This window comes from Hemiscyllium ocellatum, chromosome 8, assembly GCF_020745735.1.
Source record: "Hemiscyllium ocellatum isolate sHemOce1 chromosome 8, sHemOce1.pat.X.cur, whole genome shotgun sequence".
Lineage (NCBI taxonomy): Eukaryota > Metazoa > Chordata > Chondrichthyes > Orectolobiformes > Hemiscylliidae > Hemiscyllium > Hemiscyllium ocellatum.
In genome coordinates this window covers 78,058,021-78,083,649 of record NC_083408.1, presented here as the reverse complement: position 1 = coordinate 78,083,649, position 25,629 = coordinate 78,058,021, and the positions used below count along the sequence as shown (strand labels likewise).

General features: G+C 40.1%; 1 protein-coding gene across 3 annotated transcripts in view; it reads left to right on the top strand.

The window, feature by feature from the left end:
• Nucleotides 1–4,493: 4,493 nt before the first annotated feature.
• Nucleotides 4,494–25,629, top strand: part of rcor1 (REST corepressor 1) — a 124,449-nt gene continuing 103,313 nt past the window's right edge. For all 3 annotated transcript variants that reach the window (XM_060829250.1, XM_060829251.1, XM_060829249.1), the window contains exons 1-2: nucleotides 4,494–4,941; nucleotides 5,074–5,130. In XM_060829250.1, the coding sequence (XP_060685233.1) occupies nucleotides 4,758–4,941; nucleotides 5,074–5,130 (241 nt within the window). In that variant the 5' untranslated portion in view covers nucleotides 4,494–4,757. The remainder of the gene's footprint in view (nucleotides 4,942–5,073; nucleotides 5,131–25,629) is intronic.

Below are 25,629 nucleotides of genomic sequence, written 5' to 3'. Positions count from 1 at the left end.
GAAACAGAGAAACAAGTCCACAAAAGAAAAAGAAATCACAGTAAGTTGGAGGCAAAGATTATGATCTAAAGTTGTTGAACTCAGTAATGTCTTCAGATGGCAAGATGAAAGGTGAGGTACTGTCCTCAAGCTTGCATTAAACTTCGTTGGAACACTGTAACAGGACAGCGGCAGAAAGGGCAGAGTTGGAGAATTCAAACGGGAAGCAGAGGTAACCCTGGGTCATGCCAGTGAACTGATTGGAAATGATCCACAAAGTGGTCACAAGTATGTGTTTGGTTTCCCAACTTAGAGCATACACTTAACTAAATTAAAAGAAGTACAAGTGAACCATTGTTTCACGTGGAAGAGATGCTTTGAGCTTCGGTGCAAGAATGGACAGGTGTTACAACCTCTGTGCCTACATGAGCAGGTATTGTAAGAAATATATTCACTACAAACCTATGGACTCTCAGAACTACCTTGACCACACTTCCTCACATGCTGTTCCCTGAAAGGACTCCAATCCATTTTCTTAGTTTCGCCATTTCTGTTGCATCTGGTCTTGATGGTGCAACATTTGATGGTATACCTTATTGCCTCAAACAACAATTGCCACCCCGTATGGTTGACAGGGCCTTCCATCATGTCTCATCTGTTTCATACACTTCTGCTGTCACCTCCTTCTTTCAAGATTAATAACAGGATAACCCACCATCCTCATCTTTCGCCCCACCATACATATCTTCCACTCCACCATCCTCTCCAATTTTTGCCATTTCCAGAGTGATACTATCAACAAATACATTTTCCAATACCTCTCATTTCAGCATTCCCAAGGGATCGTTCCCTCTGCAAAAATCCTGGTTCGCTTTTCAACAGAGCTTCCTTTTTCTTACTCTTTCATCATGCCTGATGAAAAATCGACATATCAGTTCATCAACACAAATTCTCTCTGCCTGAGCTGCAGCTCTTTTGAATTTTTATTCAAGTTTACATTGCAGTTTCTATGAAGAATAGAGATATCAGAATCTACAATGGGAAAAGCTAACCCAAGAGTGTTACAAAAACAGAACACTTGTATCAGGATGTAAATATTTAATTTTGAAATCACAATGCACACCTCTTTGAGTTTATATGTAAACTTTTACTTCAGTGATGACATACCATGTACTTTTTGTCAGTTCAATAATTATGCCTCTCTAGATTCTTTCCATCAGCATATCAATTTTCCTTGTATCTACTACATTCCTGCACTTTAAAAATATGAGTGTCTAGGTCATTGAAGTAAAATATAAATACAATTTTGTGAAACAGCCTTGGGAACTCCAATATTACCACTGAAGATCTAGTTTATGGAAACTTAGTTTTTGTTGGTGACAAAAGAAAAAGAGATTCCCATCTACTACTGAAGATATTGTGTATTGTATGGGAAAAGGAATGTTAAAAACAAATATGATTTCTATATTTCAAAGAATGTATCAAATAGTGTGGCAGAAAGGAGTTCTAGCAAAACTGGAGTCAATGAGAATCAGAGGGGTAATTCTCTGCTGGTTAGAATCATTCATGGCATAAAGGAAGGTGATTGTGATGGTTAAAAGTCAGTCATCTCATTTCCAGGACATCCCTGCAGGGGTTCCATAGAATAGTTCCTTAGCTCAACCATCTTCAGCTACATCCTTCCCTTGAATATAAGGTTGAAAGTAGGGATGTTCACTGACAACAGCACAATGTTCAGCACCATTCACAATTCCTCAGATACTGAAACAGTCCATGGTTTAAATGCAACAAGACTTGCACAATATCCAGGCTTGAGCTGACAAGTGGCAAGTAACATTTGTGCCACATAAGTGGCAAGCAATGACCATCTCTATCAAGCGAGAATCTAACTATTGCCCCCTTAATATTTAATGGTATCACCATCACGAATCCCCCAATATTAACATCCTGAAGGTTACTATTGACCAGAACCTGAACTGGATTGTTGTATTAGTACTGTGGCTACAAGAGCAGGATAGAAGATAGGAATCCTGCAGAAAGTTACTTACAAGCCACAAATCAGGAATATGATGGAATACTCCTCATTTGCCATGTGGAGTCCAGTTCCAGCAACGCTCAAGAAGCTTGACATCATCCAGGACAAAGTAGTGCACTTGATTGGCATCATACCCACAAAACACTTACATTCTCCAACATCAACATTCAGCTGCAGTAATTTCTAGTACCTACAATATGCACTACAGAAATTCACCAAGGCTCTTTAGAAAGCAGCTTCCAAAATCACGAGCACCACCATCTAGAAAAACAAAGACAGAAGTTACATGGGAACACCACCATCTGTAAATTTCCCTCCAAGTCATATGTCATCCTTCCTTGAAAATATTCCACCATTCCTTCACTGTTGTTAGAACTTCCTCTCTACTGCCATTATGGGTACACCTGCGTCAAATGGACTGCAGCAGTTCAAAAAGGCATTTCATCACCACCTTTTTAAAGCAACCAGGGATAGGTACTGTTGTGATTGGAACCAGCTGGATCTTGTTGACTAGAGTCTAGAGTCATAGAGATGTACAGCATGGAAACAGACTCTTCAGTCCAATCGGTCCATGCCGACCAGATATCCCAACCCAATCTACTACCCTTGATTGGGGCTGTTAACCTGGGCCAAGTGGGAAAGCCAGTGTTGACCAACATAACCAGGAGACTTAGAGTTTCCTCAATTCAGGGGACTGACTTTGAGCTAGCTTGCCACAACCAATGTTCTGTGCGCAAGTAAATAAAGGCCGATTTAATGACAGGATACTGGTCTCTGTGCAGTTATGTCGGATTGTAAATGCTGGCCCAGCCAGTGACACCCACATCCTGTGAATGAACAAAAGAACTCAAGATGATCTGCTTGTATAAGAACTACTATCAATATCTCTCAATCAACAAATTAGCTGCCAAGTGAATACATCATAACAATGTTGGATAAAAGATCAACATCTTATGATATTAAAAGTTTTAATAGATATTTTCAATTTTTTTGGATCTGTCATTTAAAAGACTTTTTTTTATTTAAAAGACTGTACGTACATTCCAACTGGTGGCTCACTTTGTGGACATCACTTTCAGCGTTGCACATGGACTACTTTCACGACAAGATAACAGATTGCTGTTGTTATTCAAAATTTAACCGTAGGCATTGTCTTCATTTGCCGTTTTGATTTTAACTTCTCTATTTCACAATAGTTGGACACATCAGATTAAATTTAATATATATATAAGGTATTTTCAGACATATATAAGCAAGAGCAGCCAAATCAAATTCAGCGTTCAAAAGGATTTACTCATGCATCACGAGGCTTTCCAGGAAACGATCCCGATATAGTTTTACTTTGCCACACTCAACAACAGTACACTGCATCTCCTGCGTACATGAAACACTGTCTTTAATTACTTCCTCCATTGCAAACAACTGGATGATGCTGGTGAACAGCCTCATGGTGAATTGAGGCTTTTTGAACTTTCCCAACAGAAAGTATTAAATACCCATATAGCCCTTGTAGGTTTCAACCGTCAGACATCCAATGTTGCAACATTCAAATCTATGCCAAACTATTAGGAGTTTCTAGTGGATGTGATGTAACCAAATATTTGCATTGCAATATTAAAACCATCATGCATTGCGTGTATTAACAAAGGAATGGAAATGATAGACGTATATAAATATTTAATCCAGTATTTATTAGATTTTTTTGTTAAATTTACTCATTCAATACTAGGTGTGAAATGAAGTACGGCTGTACCCGATCAGGACCCCTAAAATCACTGTCAATCTTGCAGCATTCGTGGAGCTTGTGCGTACATTGAGGTTCTTGTTAATACCTTTGACTTCCTAGAGGTAGAGCAGTCAAATAATAATTTATTGTATAAGCAGCTTAAATAATGACCAAACACTGAACTTTAAGCCATTTGTAAAACACTTCAGGACTACGTGTTCATCTTTTGGGAGACGACGAATATTTCAGTTCAACAAACTCACAGTGTATAGAATTATTTTATCTGCACCTTAACTGTTAATTATAGAGGAAGAATTGAATGAAACTTCGCATTTCTTTTTTAAATAAAGACAATTCCTCTATCCAGCAAGCTGGGGTTTCCTCAGCCTTCCGCAAAAGTAAATAGTTCTTAAAGTATGATCAAATATTCTCCGCCAAAGGCCTATATCATAGGTTATTAACATTATACTGTTTTTTTTTATAAAAAGTAAAGATCTTCAATTCCCCTCCGAGTGGTTGCAGCATAAAAAAGTACGGCAAGAGAATTAAAAAGTAGATGTGCTGAGCAGTATGTGTCTGTGGGTGGCGGAGTGATCCGCAACCACGTCCAGAAGTGAGTGCGTCGCTCAACCAAACCTGGCGACGGGCGGAGCAAACGGCTACCTTTAATGGACGGGTGATTTGGCCAATGAGCGTGAGGATAGCGGGGGCCGCGTGGAGTTACCGGCCAATAGAGAGTGGGCGAAGGGGGAGGCGGGAACATCAGGTTCGGGTGTGCGGTTGGAGTGAGAGGAAAAGCGCAGAGAGCGGCGCCGGCGGCTGGCGTCCCTGAGACAGAGAGAACCGCGGGGACTAACAGGAGTAGTAGCCTCACTCGCAGTTTCAGACGCTGACACTCACTCTGAGACATAGACAGCCTGGGGACCAAACTTCAACACTACCAAAGTCGCTCCGTCTCACTCTCTGCGCGCGCGCACACACGCGAAAAAAAAACAAGGGGCACCGAGAGGAGCAACAATGCCGACCATGATCGAGAAAGGGCCCGAGGTTTCGGGTAAGAGGAGAGGCAGGAATGGGGCGAAAAGTTTTCCAGCAGCTGCTGCTGCGGCGGCGGCACCACCAGCGGCAGCACCGGCTGTGGCGGCGACCAACGGCAACAACTCGTGGGAAGAGGCGAGCAGCGGCTCCGAGGACGAGCACGGTAACTGGCAATAGCCTAGAACTGACTTTCTTTTTTTTTGTTTAAAGAGACATCCACCGATCGCGTCTTTTTTAAAAAAAAACACATTTAAGTGATCGGATTGTTGATGGGAGAATTCACTACTTGTTACAGGTGGAGGAATGCGAGTGGGCTCCCAATATCAGGCGGTTGTCCCTGACTACGACCCTGGTGAGTTTTTTTTAATTCTGTTTGTGTCGAGATAGCCTAAAACTGTGGCGTTCATTCTCACCATCTCACTCTTCTCTCCTGCCCGCCACCCCCCAGAATACTTATTTAAGGGGTTACATTCGTTAGAGATCAACGAAGGAGGAGGGGGATTTCATTCTGAGCCGTCGTGAGAAGAGTTAATAAAACAGTCACAAAAGTATAGGACATTAATTATAATAAAATGAGGGCAGATGAATACCTCTTACCACCCCCCCCCCCCGCCCTGCTGTTCGTTTTGAGAATAGCAGCGTGTGCTGCAGGCGTGCTTTGACTTAAATCATCATTTCCTACCCCACCCTGAATAAAATTGAAATCTTGCATTGATATTCTTCGTGCGATCAAAAGTTCTTAATGGCAAAAAATAAGATGCAGGTCCGGGATTGAATGTTGCGAGCTGTTTCATGGGATTTATTCAACTCCTTTCTCCTCGTTTCGGATGTGGTTGCTTTCACATTCACTATGAATGAACGCTGCAAACGATTTTTTTTGCACAAATTGGAGCTTGCTATTAGAGTTTCTCGGAATTTTTTTCACAAAATAGTTATGGTTGTGTCGTTTTAGCTTAAATCGACAACGCGATTTGAAAAGTAAAAGTGTATTTTGAAGTCTGCATTATTTACCTTTGGGCGCATGTGCGAGAAAGGACTCCGAGAGCGATGCGAAAGGTGTAGTGTAATGCATGTGTTTGAATATAATTAAAAGTTGGATAGTTAGCATCTTTCTCCTTTGCGAGTAAGCATTGATGTTAAGTGCAGTGTAGAAAACCCACTTTCTAAAAGTCGTTGAAAATAAATTTTAGAAACGATATTTTAATGTTAATATTGTAACTGACTTCGTTATTCAATGATACTGTTTATATGCATTTAGAAGAATAGTATTTATTACAGACTATAAGTCTTTCGAATGTGCTTAGATTTTGTAAACTATGCTACTTTAGTGGGGCTTTTTTGACTTTTTTTAATGAGTGCTTGTCATTTTGTTCGCCGTTGTTATGGTGAGGTTTAGGCTAATATCAAAGAAAATAAACTTTAAACCACTTTTTTTTTGTTTTAAAGTTGGTCATTGATCTTGAACAAAATTAACATTTGAGTTTTCCCTGTTCAAGTTCTTCAGTTTCAGCCATGAAATTATTTATCAAAAAGGTGGGGATTGCAAGTTGGTGCAAGTTACGTTAGATTCCCTACAGTGTGAAAACAGGCTATTTGGCCCAACAAGTCCATACTGACCCTTCAAAGAGTAATCCACCCAGACCCATTTCCCTCTGACTAATGCACCTAATATTATGGGCAATTTAGCGTGGCCAGTTCACCTGGCCTGCACATCTTTGGATTGTGGGAGGAAATCAGCACACCTGGAGGAAACCCACACAGACACTGGGAGAGTGTCCAAACTCTATACAAACAGTTGCCTGAAGCGGGAATAGAACCCAGGTCTCTGATGCTGTGGGGCAGCAATGCTAACCAATGAGCTGCTGTGCTGCCCATAAGTGAAGAAAGGATGATAGGTGATTGGAATTGAGGTAAAAAATGAGTAACATAGTGTGAATGAGAGAAAGCAATGAATAGGATGCTTACCCAGAAGAGCATTGGAATAGTTATGTTTCTCCTTTTAAGATGAAATGAATGATGTTCACTCTTAAGTGGGATGAAGTAGGGTAATCTGTGGAATTCACTCACCTAGAATGTGGTGAATATGTACAGATTTTTATATTGTAATCGGTTGAAAGGTTATGGAAGATGGGCAGGAAAGTGGAGTGAAGGCCACTGAGATCAGCCATAATTGTACTGAATAGTGGTGTAGACTAAAGAGGCTGAATTGTTTATTCTTGCTCCTAGCTATTGTTTTGGAGATGTTGTGAGAGGTCTTTGTGATCAACTAGGTATGGATTGTGACTGAACAGATGCTAAGATTACAACCTATTTGGTTCAGCGTGAAACGATGCCCGAGGTAGAAGAATGGAATTGATGTAAAGATGTCATGGATTCATTTGCCGAGCCAGTGTGTTTTTATGCATAAGTTTTGTTGCCTCGCTAGGTGACATCATTGCGTCTTTGATAAGGTATTGGTGGTCTGTCTTGCCTATTTTATATGTCTCTGTTGGTACTTCCAGTTCTGTATCTGAGAGTATGGTTAATGCATTAATCCTTCAGGTATAGGATTTGGAAAGAGGAATGTAGAAAATAGGTGCAGGAGTAAGCCCTTCAGCCTTTAGAACCTGTACTGCCATTTGGTATGCTCATGGCTGATCATCAAAGCTATTCCTGCTTTCTCCGTACACTTTGAGCCTTTAGCATTCCTGTGTTTTTTTTTCTCTGACCAGCCCTATTAGAATTTTATAGATTTGTGAGAGATCCCTTCTCATTCTTCTAATATAGTCCTAACCAATTCAATCTTTCTTTGTGTGTTAGTCCTGCCAACCCAGGAATCAGTCTGTTAAACTTTTGGTGCACTCCATCTATAGCCAAAACGATATCCTTCCACAAAGGAGACCAAAACTGTGCACAGTACTCCAGGTGTTGTCTCGCCAAGGCCCAGTACAATTGCAGCAAGACATCCCTGCTCTTGTATTTAAAGTCACATTCAGTTATGCGCTGAACTGCAATTACTGACTTGAAGGAAAATTTATTCCTTTGGTGAGCTTTGATTTCATTTTCTCCTATGCAGTAACTTTCTCTTCCATATGTTACTGTTTGCTATGGCATAGTCACTGATGCTGATTCATTGCCCTTTGAACATTGCCCATTGAGTGTCGAACATTGTTGCTTTTGATGTTTGAAGATTATATATCGGTGTCTGTTCAGGCATCACAGTTGGCTCCACTATTTGTCAATGCTCAATATTCAGATAGAAGTTTCCAGTTGGGATAACAAAACAATCAAGTGTAATTTCTGTGCTTCCCTAACAACTTGCATTTTATATAGCACAGACATTTCACAATGACAGTGATCAAAAAGCCAGGTCAGAGGTACTTTTAGTAGGAGAATGTGGCTTGATAGGTGGTTTCAAAGCATAGGGCTCAGGCAGCTGAAGGCAACAGTAGAGCAATTAGTCAGGGATGTGATGATACTTGAGTGGCAACCTCTGTAAGGATTTAGAACTGAGGATGATAGACTCTATGCAATCTCTGTAATGAAGTTGTGGTTGCGCCAGCTAAAATCAGTTCATTCAGCTGTCCATTGTACTTAAGTCAATTGTGGACTCTATCTTTTATTGCTTAGTGCATAAGTTCTTTCAACTATTTCGATTGTCAACCTTAATTTTGATACAGGTGTATGATACACTTATTGAGTCTAGAAAGTAATTGTAATTTCCTAGGTTAAATGAATGACCTAGCCAAATAAAATGTATTAAGTTCAAATGGCTTTGTATGGAATTTATTTTGCGTTTAGTTTGAAGTTTTAAAAATTTAGTATATAACATAGAATCTGCATTTTTCAGGATTACATTATGGTATCTATGTAACTGCTTTTCCTTGCATATCATTTCAGGTTTTTTGAGATTAATTTTTAAAAAAATGATATTCTGACTGCCTTGGTTATATATTTAATAAATGATTCAAAGTAGTATTCAGTGGACTTGCATAGTGAATATTTGGGGCATGTAGAGCCAATAGATGCGGTGAGTCTCGATATTGCTTCATAGATGGTTGCAGTTAGAAAAAGCCCAAGTATTTTCTTCCAGGTTAAATGTGTTGGTGAGGAGAAATTTTCATGTAACAGCTCATACCACACTCTTTTTTTGTGATTTTGAATATTGATTGAAACAAATACCTATCTAACTTCAGAAAAAAAATGCATTGAACTGTGCTTTAAAAGCCTTTTGCGAAAAGTTAATCATTAATAGAAGCCTGAGTGCATTGAGGGTCCAAACTTCAGATATTTCTTGGGAAGGGTGACGGCCAGTTTGGGACTCTGTTCATTGCTGCTGATCTGTGAAAGAGAATATTGACTACTTGATGCTTTTGTTTCTATTTTGTTGATTGTGTTCTAAGCCATGCATTCAGACGTACAGTTATGACTAGATCTGCAGCAATGAAGAGAGATGATTTTATTCAAAATGTATTAACTGCTTAAAATTGGTCATATGTCTTCACAGATATGCAGATAATAGGAGGTAGAGGTGAAACACGGAAATAGCAATTAGAATTGACTTCAGAAAGTATTTTCTAAATGAAAATACCGTTGTGTCTGCTGTTTTAATTTTTGAGAGAATATTAAGAGTAATTATAATACTGCATGTAGTATGCCAAATTACTTTATAAAGTGGAGCAAATGGTATAAGGGATGTAGATTTTTAAGTCCTTAACTTTCAATAATTGGACTAAGAATTGATTGGTAACTAGTAATTTTAGCTTACTACGGCAGCATTTCTTTAAATACTATATCGAGTTTCGGAATAAAAAATCTTAAGGTATTAGAAAATTTAGATATATCCATAAGCTATTGATTTCTCTTTGTCTTGAGGCAAATATAGGTGCTGTAGAAAGAGTGCAGGAACGTGAAATTGGGTTCAGCTCAGGAATTAAAGGTAAATGGGGAACAAAAATGTTCATTTTGCTTCAAAGGAGAAAATAACCATGGAGTGAAAGAAACAAAACACTTAGTGTCTTAATTTTCCAAGACTTGGTGACAAATTAAAAATAAGTTAAAATAGTTTGTAGAAGTATATGAACTGGGTCATGGGATACAGTGGAAATATGTACAAATGTCTGGCTGTCTTTGGATTGTATGAGCATTGTATTTTTTTTTTGACCTATAATGCTGTAAAAAGCTTAGCAAGTTTTGAGAAGATTTGTAGCTCAGGTTGAGGTTCTGGAAAACCTGTAAAAAGCTTGTTTGCAAACTCATTAATTGTACAGTTTATGGCAGATGTGAAATTATGGGGATGAATTTGGCTGAACTAACCAGCTTGATTGAAAAGAAAATGAGTTCTTGTATTTACTGTTGCCATTGTTTGATGTATGAAAATCAGTTTATATTCTAAAGTTCTGAACAGCAAATGCTGATGGCATTGTTGTAGTTCACGATGTACAGTAATGTTTAGCCAGTGCTAACCCTCATGGTAGAAGTCACAAAATCATGAGTTCAAGCTCATCACTTGTTACATGTATCACTGAAAGAGTTTTGAGTTGTCTGTTATGTAGGTGTGATGTAAAATTTTTAAAGTCCCATTTACCTATTTATATGGCCTATTTTTAACTGGAATTTTTTCTAAAATTCTGCAGATGTCTTGACCTATTCTTCTGTTATACCACAAGAAATAATTGACTGGTTATTTTTCATTACTGTTTGTGCGTTCTTTGCAGTAATTGACTGCTTGCTTTGCCCATAAAACAGGATAAAGTTTAAATTTCAAACAATTTTTAACTTGAACCTCATGAAAGGCATGCTATTAAAACAAGTTTGTTCTTTGTTTCTATAGTTTTGATGCTCAAGTTGTCTAGAGAGAAATGCAACTTTCGGATGCAAAATGGTCTGCTTAACACCAATGACTTATGGAATAAGCAAGGTTGAATATTCAGAATTTAAAAATTTTATAAGGCTTGAATTTGTTTCAAAATGTAGGATTTGCTATTGAACGGACTTCAATAATAGCAACTTTATGATACAACTTTTAGCATGATGAATTGTCTTACGGTACTTGAGTACTGTAAAACAAAATTAGACACTGACCCACATAGGCAATTTTTAAGGCTGCTTACAAAGGTTGTTCAAAAAGGGAAAGAAGGATTTCAAAGAGATGTTTTGAAAAATCAAAATGTTGTTAAATGGAACTATTCTTATATCAGTGTACACAGGATGATGATACATTTAAGGGTATATGCAATAGAGTTCTGGATGAATTTTAGAGAAGATGGATTGTGAGAGGCCAGCTGTGAGTGTACTGGCCCGGTCAGGTGTAGGGGTAACAAAGGTATGGATAAAGATTTTAGGTAGATGAGTGAAGGATTTAGTCATTGTTTGGTGCAGAGATATAAATAGGCAATCTTGATTATGGATCAAGTATGTGATTGAAAACTCATTGTGACCAATGTGATATCATGGTTATGAGTGCTATGCTACGGCCTTAGACACTGTTGAGGCGAACGATTTAGTTGGGAACAGGGGAACAGGGATTGTCATTGGGTTCAGTTACGTCAATATTTAATTAGATGAAATTCCTACTGAGCTATATTGGTTGTTGGCCAAGTAGTCTGGTATTTTAGTATACTGGAGGAATCGAAGTGGTGATGAGGTGGAGCTGGGTGCCATCAGTGTGTATGTCAAAACTTGATACTGTTTTCATATGATGTCAATGGAGGCTAGCATTTGGCTGACTACTTGGAAGTCAGGAATAAATCTTTGTTACATTGGGAATAACAGCGGAAGAGAAGCAATTTCAGGTGATATTCTGACACAGTTGAATAAATAATATATCTAGTGAATGCTGTACCACCCATCTGGTGAATAGTGGAGAAATGTTGGTGGAGTTGGAGGTCAGCCACATCAAAGGCAGCAGGCAGAATGAGCATTTATGGTAAACATTATCCTAGTCACATAGTGTCTTGGAGAGCAGATTGTGTTGTGGCAAGGGCAGAAACTTGGTTGTGCTTAATGAACTGTGAACGATGGACATGGATCTGGAAGGTAAAAGCACACTTGAAGACTTTGGATAGGAATGGGAACAGTAGTTTGTAAGATGACAGCCTCAAAAGAATTTTTGACGGGAGTAGCAATTGCAGTATGTGAGAACTGATCAGGATCTGAAGAGGAGACCACTAACAACAACAGATTACATGAGGGCTACATTTTTTGAGGCAGTAATGAGCAAGTTAGACGAAGGAGAGCTAGTGGATGTGATATGTTTGGATCTCCAGAAGGCTTTTGACATTGCTACATGTGAAGCTGCTAAATAAGATAAGAACCAATGGTATTAAGGGCTTGATTCTGGCATGGATAGAGGATTGGCTGACTAATAGAATACAGAGTAGGGTAAAAGGATCTTTTTCAGATGGCAGCTAGTGACTAGTGAGGTTTGTAGGGTCGTTGCTGGGACTTCATTTTATATATTCACAAACTGGATGAAGTAACTTAGAGGCATTGTTGCTAAGTTTACAGGTGATACAAAGGTGGAGGGCGTGACAGGTCGTGGTGAATAAGCAGGAAGGCTGCAGAAGGACTTTGATCAGTTAGAAGGGTGGGCAAAGAAGTGATGGAATCCGATATGGGAAAGTGAGGTGATTCACCTTTGTAGGAAGAATGGATGCATAGACTATTTTCTAAATGGTAAAGGGTTTGCACAAGAGGACTTGGGAGTCCTGGTTTAGGATCCTTTTAAGGTTAATGTGGGTTAAGGTGGGAGTTAGGAAGGCAAATGTTAACACTTATTTTGATAATGCTAAAATACAAAAACAGCAATGTACTGCTAAGTCTATATAAGGCTCCGGTCAGACCACGTTTGGAGTATTGAGAGCAGTTTTGGATCCATATCTAAGGAAGGATGTGTTGGCATTGGAGGGGGTCCAGAGGAGGTTTAGAAGGATAATCCCAGGAATGAAGAGCTTGTCAAATGAGAAGCAGTTGAGGATTCTGGGTATATATTTAGTAAGAGTTTAGAAAGATGGTGGAATCTCATTGAAACTACAGAATATTTGAGGGCCTGAGAGTGGACATGAAGATGATGTTTCCACTAGAGAGATGAGGACCAAGGGAACAGCTCCAGGGTGAAGGGGTGGCTTTTAAAAGATGAGTAGGAATTTCTTCAGCCAGAGGGAGTTGAATCATAGAGTCATAAAAATGTACCATACAGAAACAGACCCTTCAATCCAACTCGTCCATGCCGACTGGATATCCCAACCTAATCTAGTCCCACCTGTCAGTACCCGGCCCATATCCCTCCAAACCCTTCCTATTCATATATTCATCCAGATGCCTTTTAAATGTTGCAATTGTGGTAGTCTCCATCACTTCCTCTGGCAGCTCATTCCATACACGTACCACCCTCTGTGTGAAAAAGTGGTTTTTTAAAATATCTTTTCCATCTCATCCTAAACCTCTGCCCTCTAGTGGTGGACTCCTGCACCACTGGGAAAAGACTTAGTCTATTTATCTTATCCACGCCCCTCATGATTTTATAAACCTCTAAGGTCATCCCTTAACTTCTGCTAGAATCTGTGGAATGTAATGCTCCAGAGGGAGGGACAGAGAGGGACATATCAGCCATGTTCAAATGGTGGGACAGACTCAATAGTTGGGAAAGCTTTGTCATGGAAAGGAGTTTGTGTAGTCAACATTGTAATTAGTGTTGAGGTGATGGACGTGAGAGCTAAGAGCCTAAAGCACCCTGATGGAGATGGCAGATATAACTGAGTGACTTCTATAATTGATTTTAACCAAGAAGAAGAGTCACAACAGACTGAACATCAACTGTTCCTCTTTCCACAGATGATGCCAAACCTGCCAAGTTTCTTTAGTATCATTATTTTTGTTTCGTTTACTTTGTTCAGTTAGTAATCTAGCAAAATGGGCACTGTACTCCAGTAAATAGTCTATTTTAATTTAGGCTTGTTTCTCTGGCCCTTTATCGGTTGGTACTATGATTATGTTCTTGTCTTGTGTGTTAAGGTCTTCTCTCTCTCTCTCGGGTGTTGAGATTGTTCATTTTGCCTTTTCTTTGCTAAGGGTACAGTGCTTTGTCTGACTGCTTGCTCTGTCTCTTCGGTTAGTCCATTAGCTCGGAGTGTACAGTCTAGTGCAGCTAGGAACTCCGTAGTTGAGTCCCTTGGCTGGTGTGGCTTTTTCTGTGCCTGTGAGCTGTCTATTGGAGAGGTTTCTTACCTAGATGTCTGTCGTGTTGTCTTGTCTGCTGTTGGTTAGCTTAGTCACTTTGTCTTGTGGTGCCATTCTTTTTCTGAATATCATTCTGTTCTGTCCTATGGTGATGGTTTGTTTTTGTCCTGCAAGGAAAAAAAAATTGATATCCCCTTGCTGCCTTGGTGATCCTGCTTTTGTCTAATCTGACTCATCTGAGTGCACATCAGACTCCGACACTCTGCTCTGAGTCAAGCCAGTGATGTATTTGTTGAATGAAATTAGAAATCAAAATTTACAGGAGACATTAACAGAATTAAAAGCCACCAAACCCAGGAGACATTGTGTCAGTGGAGAGTTGTTTTTTGGACTGGAAATCTGTGACCAGCAGTGTTTCACCTCGATTAGCTGAACAACATGAGAGCGGAGTATTTTGTTTGGATAATTGAATGCTGAATAACACAGTTTAGGAGAAAGTGAGGACTGCAGATGCTGAAAAATGTGTTGCTGGAAAAGTGCAGCAGGTCAGACAGCATCCAAAGACAGGAGAATCGACGTTTTGGGCATGAGCCCTTCTTCAGGATTCCTGCTCATGCCCGAATAACACAGTTTAGCCAAGCATCAGGACTTTGCAATCTTATCCAGATAATCAAGGTTCCTCTGTATATAAACTATTTGGGTGAGCGTTTAGAAGTCGTGGTTAGTAAGTTTGCAGATGACACCAAAATTGGTGGCATAGTGGATTTTGAAGAACATTATCTAAGATTACAAAGGGATCTTTATCAATTTGGTCAATGGGCTAAGGAGTGTCAGATAGAATTTAATTTGGAAAGATGTGAGGTATTGCATTCTGGTAAAACAAACGAGGGCAGAACTTGTACAATTATGGTAGGATACTCGGTAATGTTGTAGAACTGTATGCAGTTCTGGTCACCCTGCTATAGGAAGGATGCTATTAAATTGGAGAGGGTTTAGAAAAGTTTACCAGGATTATATGGACTGGTAAGGAGGGGCTGAATAGGTCGGAAGTTGAAGGATGACCTTAGCAGTTTATAAAATCATGAGGGATGTAGATAAGATGGATAGTAAGGGTCGTTTCCCTAGGGTGGGTGAGTTCAAAACTAGGGAGCGTACTTTTAAAGTAAGAGGGGAAAGATCTACAAAGGACATGTGGAGTGAGTAGAATGAACTGCTAGAGAAAGTGTTGGATATAAGTACACTTAGAACATTTTAAAAGACATTTAGATAAGTACATGAATAGGAAAGGATATGGGTCAAACACAAACAATTAGTTTAGTTTGGAAACGTGGGCTAGTTGAACTGAAAGGTCTGTTTTCATGCTGCATGACTTCATTTTAGGTTCTAAAATGGTAGGTGCATTCGCGATTTTTATTTTCAGAATCTACAGCCTTTTGGAATAATGCTATGGAAGGCAGCAAATGTAGCTGTGCTGTTTTAAAATTGGGACAAGAACAAGTGGGGTCTATCCCAGTTAAGCTCCAATCCAAACAATCAGTGAATTGTCGAATTCTTTAAGGAAATGGTGTTGGTATATAAAAAGTCAAAATCATTTGTCAGATGAAAGGGAGGCAAGTGCTGCTTTATGAATTCATTAAAGTTTTTTTGAGGATGTCTGGCAGGGTGGCTGAAAGGGAAGCAGTGGATGTTGAATATTTACATTCTTGAAGGATATTCAGTGAGGTAGCGTAATGCCAGGATGTTGCAGAAAATGAAAGCTCCAGGATTAAGGGGGTGACATTAGCCTGGATAGAGGATTAATTGAAGAATATTAAACAATAGGAATACACTTGAGAATTTTCAGTTTGGCAGGCTGCTAATATCAAGTTACTGCAAGGATCCAACATTAGCTCCACATCTGTTCACAATTGACCTGGGATAGCAAGTAAGATATGAGTTAAATAATACGAAGTTAGGTGGGAAAGTAAGCTATTGAGGGGACGACATCTGCAAATAGATACAGAATGGTAAGGTAGCACATTGAATAGAATGTGAGGAACAAGAAGATTGTGTTTTTTTTTCTTGTTTGTTGATATTTAGAGGGACTTGGGTGTCCTTATCCACAAAAGAGTTAATGCAAATGAGTTCGAGATAAATACTGCACATGTTGAAAATCTAATTGGAAACAGAAGATGCTATAAGTGCTCAAAAGGTGTGGCACTATTTGTGGTGAAACAGTTAACATTTTGGGTCTGTGATCTTCCATGATGGCAAAGCAAAACGTTTAAATATACAGCAACTCTGAAGTTAATTGGTATTTTGGCCTTTTATTGTAAGTACACTGGAGTACAAAAGCTAACAAGTATTGCTGAAATTCACAAGGCCAGGAGTATGGAGTGCAGTTTTGATCCCTGATCCTAAGAGAAGATATTTTTAATGTGTGGGTGCTAGAAGATTCACTAGATACATTTCTGGACTGAAAGGCTTTCCCTTGAGGAGAATGTGAGTATGAGGTCCACACATGTGAGATTGGGAGGATTTGATGGTTGATGCTGAGACAGTGTTTCCCTGGCTAGAGAATCAAGAACTAGGAGACAGTTACCATTTTAGTTTTTTTTTAATTGAAACTTAGCCTAATGAATTGAAGATGCTGTAAATGACACAATTAAATTGAGTATCTTCATAAACTGTGAATTAGATGATTGGCTCCCTATATTTTGAATTTCCTCTCTAAACTCTTTGTCTATCCTTTTTTAAAATGGTGTCATTAAAATCTACTTTATTTACATATTTTCAAGTCACTTTTTACAATATTTCCTCCTGTGCCTCTACTTAAGCTTCTGAGTATCACTTTGGGTAGTTTCTTTATACATAGATCATAAACTTGGAGAAAGTGAGGACACTTTATCATAAACTTGTATGAAATAAGTGGCTTTTGCACCATATAATTAATAATATTCATAATCCTTGAAAATATTTTCCAACCAAATTTCTCTAATTCCTGAGCCCGTGTATTATTTAACTTTTCTATTATCTGCTTCTATTAGGAAGGTCTGTTCGTGATAGGTCATCAATATGAGCTGCTAACTCTGTTTCTCTCTCCACACCTTTCTGGCCTCTCGTACTTATGGCATTTTCAGATTTCACATTTCACTTTTTTTAATGTTATATTACATAGAATAACATAGTCAAAAATCACACAATACTAGGGTGTAGTATTTGAAACCGCAAGCTTTTGGAGCCCCTGTTCCTTCACCTGGCAGCTAGTGAGAGAGAATACACCGGATGCAGAATTTATAGTAAAAGATCAAAGGGTGATACACCTTAGTGAATGTATTGAACCAAACCTAAATGGCTATTAAATTTTTAATTGGTTAGAATGGAGGCGCAAGATTTGATTTAATTAACATTAAAATCCAAGAATATCTTTCACGTTACTGCCCCCAAGATAACTTCAGGTTTTATCAGAATAAAGGTGACCTCTCCGGTCAGACTATACATTTTAGGTGTGAGGTCATGTTTTAAGTCTGTTTGTATCTTAACACCTGTCTGGTTCCAGGTTATTTCCAAAGTAAGAATTTGTAAAATGCCACATTGACTGTCTACAGATTTTTGAACAAAATACCTGCAAATGCAAACTCGCCCCATAGATTTATAGGTATGTGTGCGTGTGTGCGCAAAGGTGTGTGCACGTGTGTGAGAATGTACAGGGAAACCTCGATTATCCAGACGAGATGGGCGGGCACTATTTCGTTTGGATAATCGATTATTTGGTTAATTGATTAAATGCCTTTCCTTGAGGCTCGGGGTTTTTAAAGTCTGCTCCCCATTCAGGAGACTGCAGCAGATCACAGTGCGCGGGCTCCCACCTGCCGCCCAAACCCCTTCCAACATCACCTGCCCCCCAACCCGTTCCAACACTGCCCCTGGCCCCCCAAACACAAAGCGTGCAAGCTCCTGCCCCCACCCCGCTGCCCATCCCAACCCTGCCCAAAACCACCACTTGCCCCCTAACCCCACCCAACACTGCCTCTGCCCACCTCGCGCTGTCTCCTGTCCTGCATTGCCCCCTGCCCAACACCGCACCCTGGTGTCCAGCACTGCCCCCTAACCCTGCCCAATACCACCACCCTCCCCCCACTTGTAGTGGGACATGAACCAAGATCTTGATGCGGCTATAGTCGTGGGTAATGAACATGACTTAATCTCTGTTTTGCAACTCTGTTGTTGCCTGTCCCAAAGTCTGCTTTGGAGGACATTTATGAAAACATCTGAGGCCTAATGCTGACTGCTGATGTGCTCCCCCACTAGGAGGGAGCAAGCATTGCATATTGTCAGACACAATGACAATGGATGAACGGACACCGCACAACAGTCACCAGGCAGGGCTGTTTCCTTCTAGTGTGGGAGCACTTCAGCTGTCAACGACATTCAGCCTCTGATATTTGGGTGAGCGCCTTGATTTGATAGCCATGTTTGGTACCCATGACAGTCTCTACTGGGATCTTGGGTTCATGTCACACTACAGGTGACCCCACTACACTATACACTTTCATTCACCCACTCCTATACATGGATGCATACTTTCTCACATAAACGCACACTGACATGGATCCTCTTTCATACATGTAATCTCACTCTCACTTTCATATTTGTATACTCCATCTCTCTCTCACTCCCTCCCAAGTGTGCGCCACTTTCGCACTCTCTCCTGCACGTGTATTTGCCGATACATTCTATTTTGTTTAGAAAGAACACAACCAGTAGACAGACAGTCAATGTGACATTTTATAAATTCCTACTTTGGAAGTAACACCTGTCTGGCTCCAGGGTGCGAAATAAACAGACTTGAAACCTGGCCTCACAACTAAAATGCATTGTCTGACCTGAGGTGTCATCTTTATTCTGATAAAACCTGGAGTCATTTTACGGCAGGGATTTACATCTTAATGAATGGAAACCTGCACTTCCATTCTAACTGATTAAAGACTTAATAGCCATCTCGGTTTGTTCAATACATTGGCATGGGCTGTATGACCCTTTTGATCTTTTACTGAACTTCTATGTCCCAATGCATTCTCTCTCAATATCTGCTTGAGTAAGCAGCAGAGCTCCATATACGCACCTCCCTCTGTGTGGAAAAGGGGCAACTTTTAATTCTATCTTCACTCACTTTAAAGCATGCCCCCTGTCTGCCTGTGACTTCACTTTCAAGGAACTGTGAACCTACATTCCAAGGTGTGTCTTTTTTTTTAAAAACAGCAACACCCCCCAGGAACTTGCCATTAAGTTTATTAATCCTGCCTCGATTTACCTTTTCAAAATGCATAATCTCACATTCATCTAAATTAAACTATATCTGCCATTCTTCAGCCCATCTGATCGGGAACCCATTGTAATCTTCATTGTCCACCAAACCTCCATAGGGTCATAGAAATGTGCAGCATGGAAACAGACCCTTCGGTCCAACCCGGCCACACTGGATATCCCAATCTAATCTAGTCCCACCTATTAGATTTGAAATAGTGATGGAAAAGGATAGACCAGATCTAAAAGTTGAAGTTCTAAATTGGAGAAAGGCCAATTTTGACGGTATTAGGCAAGAACTTTTGAAAGCTGATTGGAGGCAGATGTTCGCAGGTAAAGGGACAGCTGGAAAATGGGAAGCCTTCAGAAATGAGATAATGAGAATCCAGAGACCTCCAATTTTGGTGTCATCTGCAAACTTAATAACTATTCCTCCTGTGTTCACATCCAACTCATTTATATAAATGAGAAAAGCAGTGGACCCAGCACTGACCCTTCAGGCACACCGCTGGTTACAGGCCTCATGTCTGAAAAGCAACCCTCCACCACCACCACCCTCTGTCTTCTACCTTTTGAGCCAGTTCTGTATCTGAATGGCTGTTTCTCCCTGTGTTCCATGTGATCTAATCTTGCTAACCGCTCTACCATGAGGAACCTTGTCAAATGCCTTACTGAAGTCCAGATAGATCGCATCCACATATTCACCATTCTGCCCTCATCATTCCTCTTTGTTCTTCAAAAAAACTCTATCAAGTTAGTGAGACACAATTTCCACACACAAAGCCATGTTGACTATCGCTAATCAGTCATTGCCTCTCCAAATATATGTAAACTCTGTCAGGATTCAATCCAACAACTTGCCCACCACCGATGTCAGGTTAACTGGTCTATAGTTCACTGGCTTTTCCTTACCACCTTTCTGCTGGCACCTCGTCTGTGGCTGTTGATCCCTTGCTGGGATATTGTATCCAGTAATCACTTCCTTAGTTTCCAACAGCATTCTAGGATCTACCTGATCAGGTCCTGGGGATATATCAACTTTTTATGCAGTACCATCTCTTCTGTAATTTGGGCATTTTTGAAGATGTTGTTATCTATTTCTCCACATTCTCTATTTTCCACATGGTTTTGCACAGTAAACACTGATGCAAAGTACTTAGCATCTTACCCCATCTCCTGTGCTTCCACAGATAGGTGGCCTTGCTGATCTTTAAGAGGACCTATTCTCTCCCCAGTTATCCTTTGTCCTTTATATATTTGTAAAAACCCTTTGGATTCTCCTTAACCCTATTTGCCAAAGCTATCTCACATCTTCTTTTTACTCTCCTGATTTCCCTGTTATGTATACTCCTGTCACCTTTTCACTTTTCGATGCAATCAATGATTTCTGCTGTCTTTAACATGGGATTTCTTCTAATTCTTGACCAAAACCTCAATTTCCCTAGTTAACCTGCATTCCCTACACCTACCAATCTTGCTCTTTAACCTAGAGGAACACACTGTCTCTTGACTGTCGTTGTCTTTTTTTAAGGCTTTTCATTTTCCTGCTATCCCCAGTCAACTTTTGAAAGCTGTTTGTCTAATGCTATCACATTTAGCCTTCCTCCAATTTGGAACTTTAACTTTTAGATCCAGTCTATCCTTTTTCATCACTATTATTAAAACTAATAGAATTATGGTCACTGGCCCCAATTTGCTCCCATATTGATACCTCAGTCACCTGCCTGCCATATTTCCCAACATTGGGTCCAGTTTTGCACCTTCTCTAAAGGTACATCCACATACTGAGTCAGAAAACCTTTTAGTACACCTAACAAAAGAGCTAAGAGCAAAAGTAAGCTATCTTGCTCTTCGAGCCCACTCTGCTATTCAATATGATCATGGCTGACCTTTCCTTGCCTCACTCCACTTATCCACCCTCTCACCATAGCCCTTAATTCCTTTACTATTCAAAAAAGTATCACTCTTAGCTTTAAATACATTTACTGAGGAAGCCTCAACTGCTTCATTGGGCAGGAAATTCCACAGATTCTCAACCCTTTGGGTGAAGAAGTTCCTTCTCAGTCCGGTCTTAAATCTGCTCCCCTAATTTTGAGGCTATGACCTCTTGTTCTAGTTTCACCTGGCATTGGAAACCTCCACTTCCCTTGTATGTTATCTATTACCTTCATAATTTTATGTTTCTATAAGATAGCCCTTCATTCTTCTAAATTCTAATGAATATAATCCCAGTCTACTCAGTCTTTCCTCGTAAGCCAATCCTCTCATCTCTGGAATCAATCTAGTGAATCTCCTCGGCATCCTCTCTAGTGCCAGTATCTTTCTTTTCAAGTAAGGAGATGAAAACTGCGTGCACTACTCCAGGTGTGGCCTCACCAGTACCCTGTAGAGCTGCAACATAACCTCCCCTGCTTTTATACTCAGTCCCTTTAGCAATGACGGGCAATATTCCATTTACCTTTTTAATTACCAGTTGTACCTGCAGACGGAACTTCTGTCATTCATGCACAAGGGCATCCAGGTCCCTCTGCACAGCAGCATGCTGTAATTTTTTACCATTCAAACAATAGACTTTTTTACTGTTATTCCTACGAAATAGATGACTTCATATTTATAAATATTGTACTCCATCTGCCAGACCTTTGCCCACTCACTTAAAGTATCTATGTCCCACTGCAAAGTTTCACAGTCCTCTGCACGATATGCTCTAGCACTCATGTTCATGTCAGCCGCAAACTAGACTAGTGGTCCCCAACTCCAAATCATCTATGTAAATTGTGAATAATTGCAGTCCCAACACTGATCCCTGATGAACTTATCTTAATTTTGCTTTGGTTGATAGGGTTTTCCATTAATGTTTTTTATCTGCACTAAAAGATTTACTGCCTTCAGGCGCTGTTTATGAATTTATGCTTTTGGTACGGACCTTCCCAGAGATTGGACATGATTTTGAAAGTATTTCAACTGGCCAATTTGAGTATCGTTTATCATTATCCTGCTGGGAAACGATGTGTCAAATGTGAATTTAATTATCTAAAAACGATGTCAAGAGAAAATGGTTCAAGTGCTCTTGAGGCATAGTTGGAAAGAGTGACTCGTTTTGTATAGGTGTGGGTTTTCACTGTTGATGGTACCATCTAAATCTAGAAAGAAGTACAAAAACTTTATATCACACAGGGACTTGGTCAGCCTCTTTTTTGTGTGAAGCAAGTATAGTGGTTATATAATGATTAGACTGGTAAGCCATGAGACCATGACTGCTGTAGAGATTCTCAAATAGCAGTTTGAAATGGCAGTATGCCATTTTTTTTTTCAATACCTGGAATTAAAATGCTGGAAGCTGTGTAAATGGCATTGAGGTACTGAACTGTTGGAAAAATATAGCTGATTAACCAATACATTTGGGAAAGAAAACCTGTCGTCCTTTCCTGTTATGGTGTACGTGACTCCAAAACCACACTTAAAAAAGAACTCTGAAGTGACCTAGTAAGTGACAGTATACTTAAGCTGCTTGGAGAACCAGAATGGCAAACTAGTGTCAGCCTTGCAAATGAGCCTTGACCCCTTGTTAAAAATGAGTTCCAAATTTCCATGTATGGCTGAGGAACATTAGCTGAGGTGTTTTTCCTCTTGAATGTTCTGGTTTTGTATGAAATGCTTTCACATCTGTTAAGATGAAGATTATTTTCTTAAACTATGGTATGTTTATGTACTTCTGTTGGATGGACTTTATTTCACTACTTCTGGGCATTTTTGAGGTTATTCTGCCAAACGTCCTTGAATAGTGGAATGGAGATCTAGAAGACTTTCTCCTGGTTTATAGCGAATAATGCTTACCAGAAGCTTGCCCAGTCCCATCACATTTGGGTTTGCTACTTTTAAATCTGCTTATTCCATTCGCAACTGATCCTGAAACTTATTGAACTTTCTATAGCATGTGATTTCCAAATTTCACATCGCTTCTGTTATCTGTTGCAAACCTGTTTCAAGTCATCTTGGCTTAACTTTTCATTACCCTGAACTATGAGCATAGAACATTTAAAGTCCTAGAAGTGGACAATATGTCTCCAGAGTGAATGAGCAGTAAACTGGCACCTTGGTTCACTGTCAGGGATTCTAGAAATTATTCTGCAGTCCAAGTACTTTTGTTCGTTAATTCATGAACTGTAAACGACATTGTCTGTCTGGTTCAGAATTTACTGCCCATCCTAGTAATTGCCCTGGTGAATGTGTAGTGAGTTGCCTTCTAAAACTGTTGTTCTTTTTGGTTTAGGTAATCCATAATGCTGTTAGGGATTCAATGCTCAACAATTTTAAAGGAATGATTTCCAAGTTAGGCTGGTGAGTGGCTTGAGGTTATGATGCTCCCATGTGTGTTGTCCTGTTCATCAAGATGTTAGTGAGTTTAGGTTTGGCAGATACTGTCTCAGAAGCCTTGATGAATTTCTACTGAGCATCAGTAGTGCAGGAATGTTTGATTAGTATCACATTCACAAACAAACAGTATTGATCTGGGTGGTGTCAGGTTTCTTGAGTTGTTTCTATTCATACAGATGTGGAATATTTCCATCCCTCTCCTGATTGGTGCCTTGTAGATGGAGGGCTGGGTTTGGCAAATCAGGAATTCACATGCTCAGTTTTGAATTTTATCCTATGTTTTTTTAAAAAAAAAATCAAATTGCTGGGAAAGCTCAACAGGCCTGGCAGCGTCTGTGGAGAGAAAGCGGAGTTAATGTTTCTGGTTGAGTGACCCTTCCCAAAACCCTCCTGAGCCTATGACTTCCTCTTGTAGCCATAGTTTTAAAGAGCCAGTCTTTCTTTCAATGGTAATCTGTGGGATGATGTTAAGGTGCCAATCAGTGATCGTACTATGACTAAATGTCAAGTGGCAGTAGTTAAATTCTATCTTGGCAATGGTCACTGCCTGGCACTTATCTGGCAACATGTTGTCCAGATCTTGTTCCATTTGGACATTTGAATGTATCATTTTCTGAGGAGGTGTGAATAGACCTGAACACTGCAGTCATCAGCAAACATCTCCACGTGAGATGAAGCAGCTAAAGATGGTTGCAGAGATCTTCTGGAACTGAGATCACTGACCTCCAGCAATCACAGTCATCTTTTATTTGTGCTGGTATAACCCCCAACCCAATTCCTATTTACTCCAGTTTTCCCTGGGGCTTCTTGATGGGGTACTCGGTCTATTGCAGCATTGATATCAAGGCTAGTGACTCTTGCCTCACTCTGGAGTTCTGCCCTTTTGTCCATGTTTGAACCAAGGCTGCAATTGGGCCAGGAGCTGAATGGCACTGACAGAACATAATCTGCTCACTGGCATACAGTTTATGGCTGAGCAAGTGCTGCTTCATACCATTGAGGACATTTTCCATCACAACATACAGACTAGCCAAAGAAATCCACCAAAAACTCATTCACCTAATCGAAGATTCATGCCACTCCATTCATTCCACCCATCAACTCACCAAGATAGAGGATGAAATAATGGTCTCCTTTGACATTACAGCCCTTTTTCACATCAATCATCATCGACCTGGCCAATGAGATACTGGCATCAATACTAGGACAACCAGGAGCACAAACACCAGACAGCACCAACTTGGTCAGCAAAGATAATATGCTCAAAATAGTGGACCTATGCCTCACCACCCACTTCACATTCAATAACAAAACCTACAGACAAATCAACAGAACACCTATGAGATCACCAATATCAGGGCTCATAGCGGAAGCAGTAATGCAGAGACTTGAACAAGCTGCCTTCCCATCTAGCCAACCTAAACTTTGGATCTGCTGTGTAGATGACACCTTTTCATTGCAAAATGGAACAAATCAGAGGAAGCATACTACACCAATTTCCTGACTGCGTAAAATTCACAAGAGGAGAAGCACAATGGCACAGTGGTTAGCACTACTGCCTCAGTGCCAGAGACCAGGGTTCAGTTTCCGCCTCGAGCACCTGTCTGTGTGGGACATTCTCCCCATGTCAGCGTGGGTTTCCTCCGGGTGCTCCAGTTTCCTCCCACAGTCCAAAGATGTGCAGGTTAGGTGAATTGGCCATGTTAAAATTGCCCGTAGTGTTAGGTGAAGGGCTAAATGTAGGGGAATGGGTCTGGGTGGGTTGCTCTTCAGAGGGTTGGTGTGGACTTGATAGGCCGAAGGGCCTGTTTCCACACCAAGTAATCTAATCTTAAAAAAAAAATGACAACAGACTCCCATTCTTAGATGTGTCAGTTGAACATACAGTTAATGGAGAGTTTCAAATCAGCATCTACAGAAAAACAACAAACACCGACCAAATGCTTAACTTCAGAAGCAATCATCCCAACACCCACAAACTGAACTGCATCAAGACATTATTTCAACGAGCTACATTACATTGCAGCAC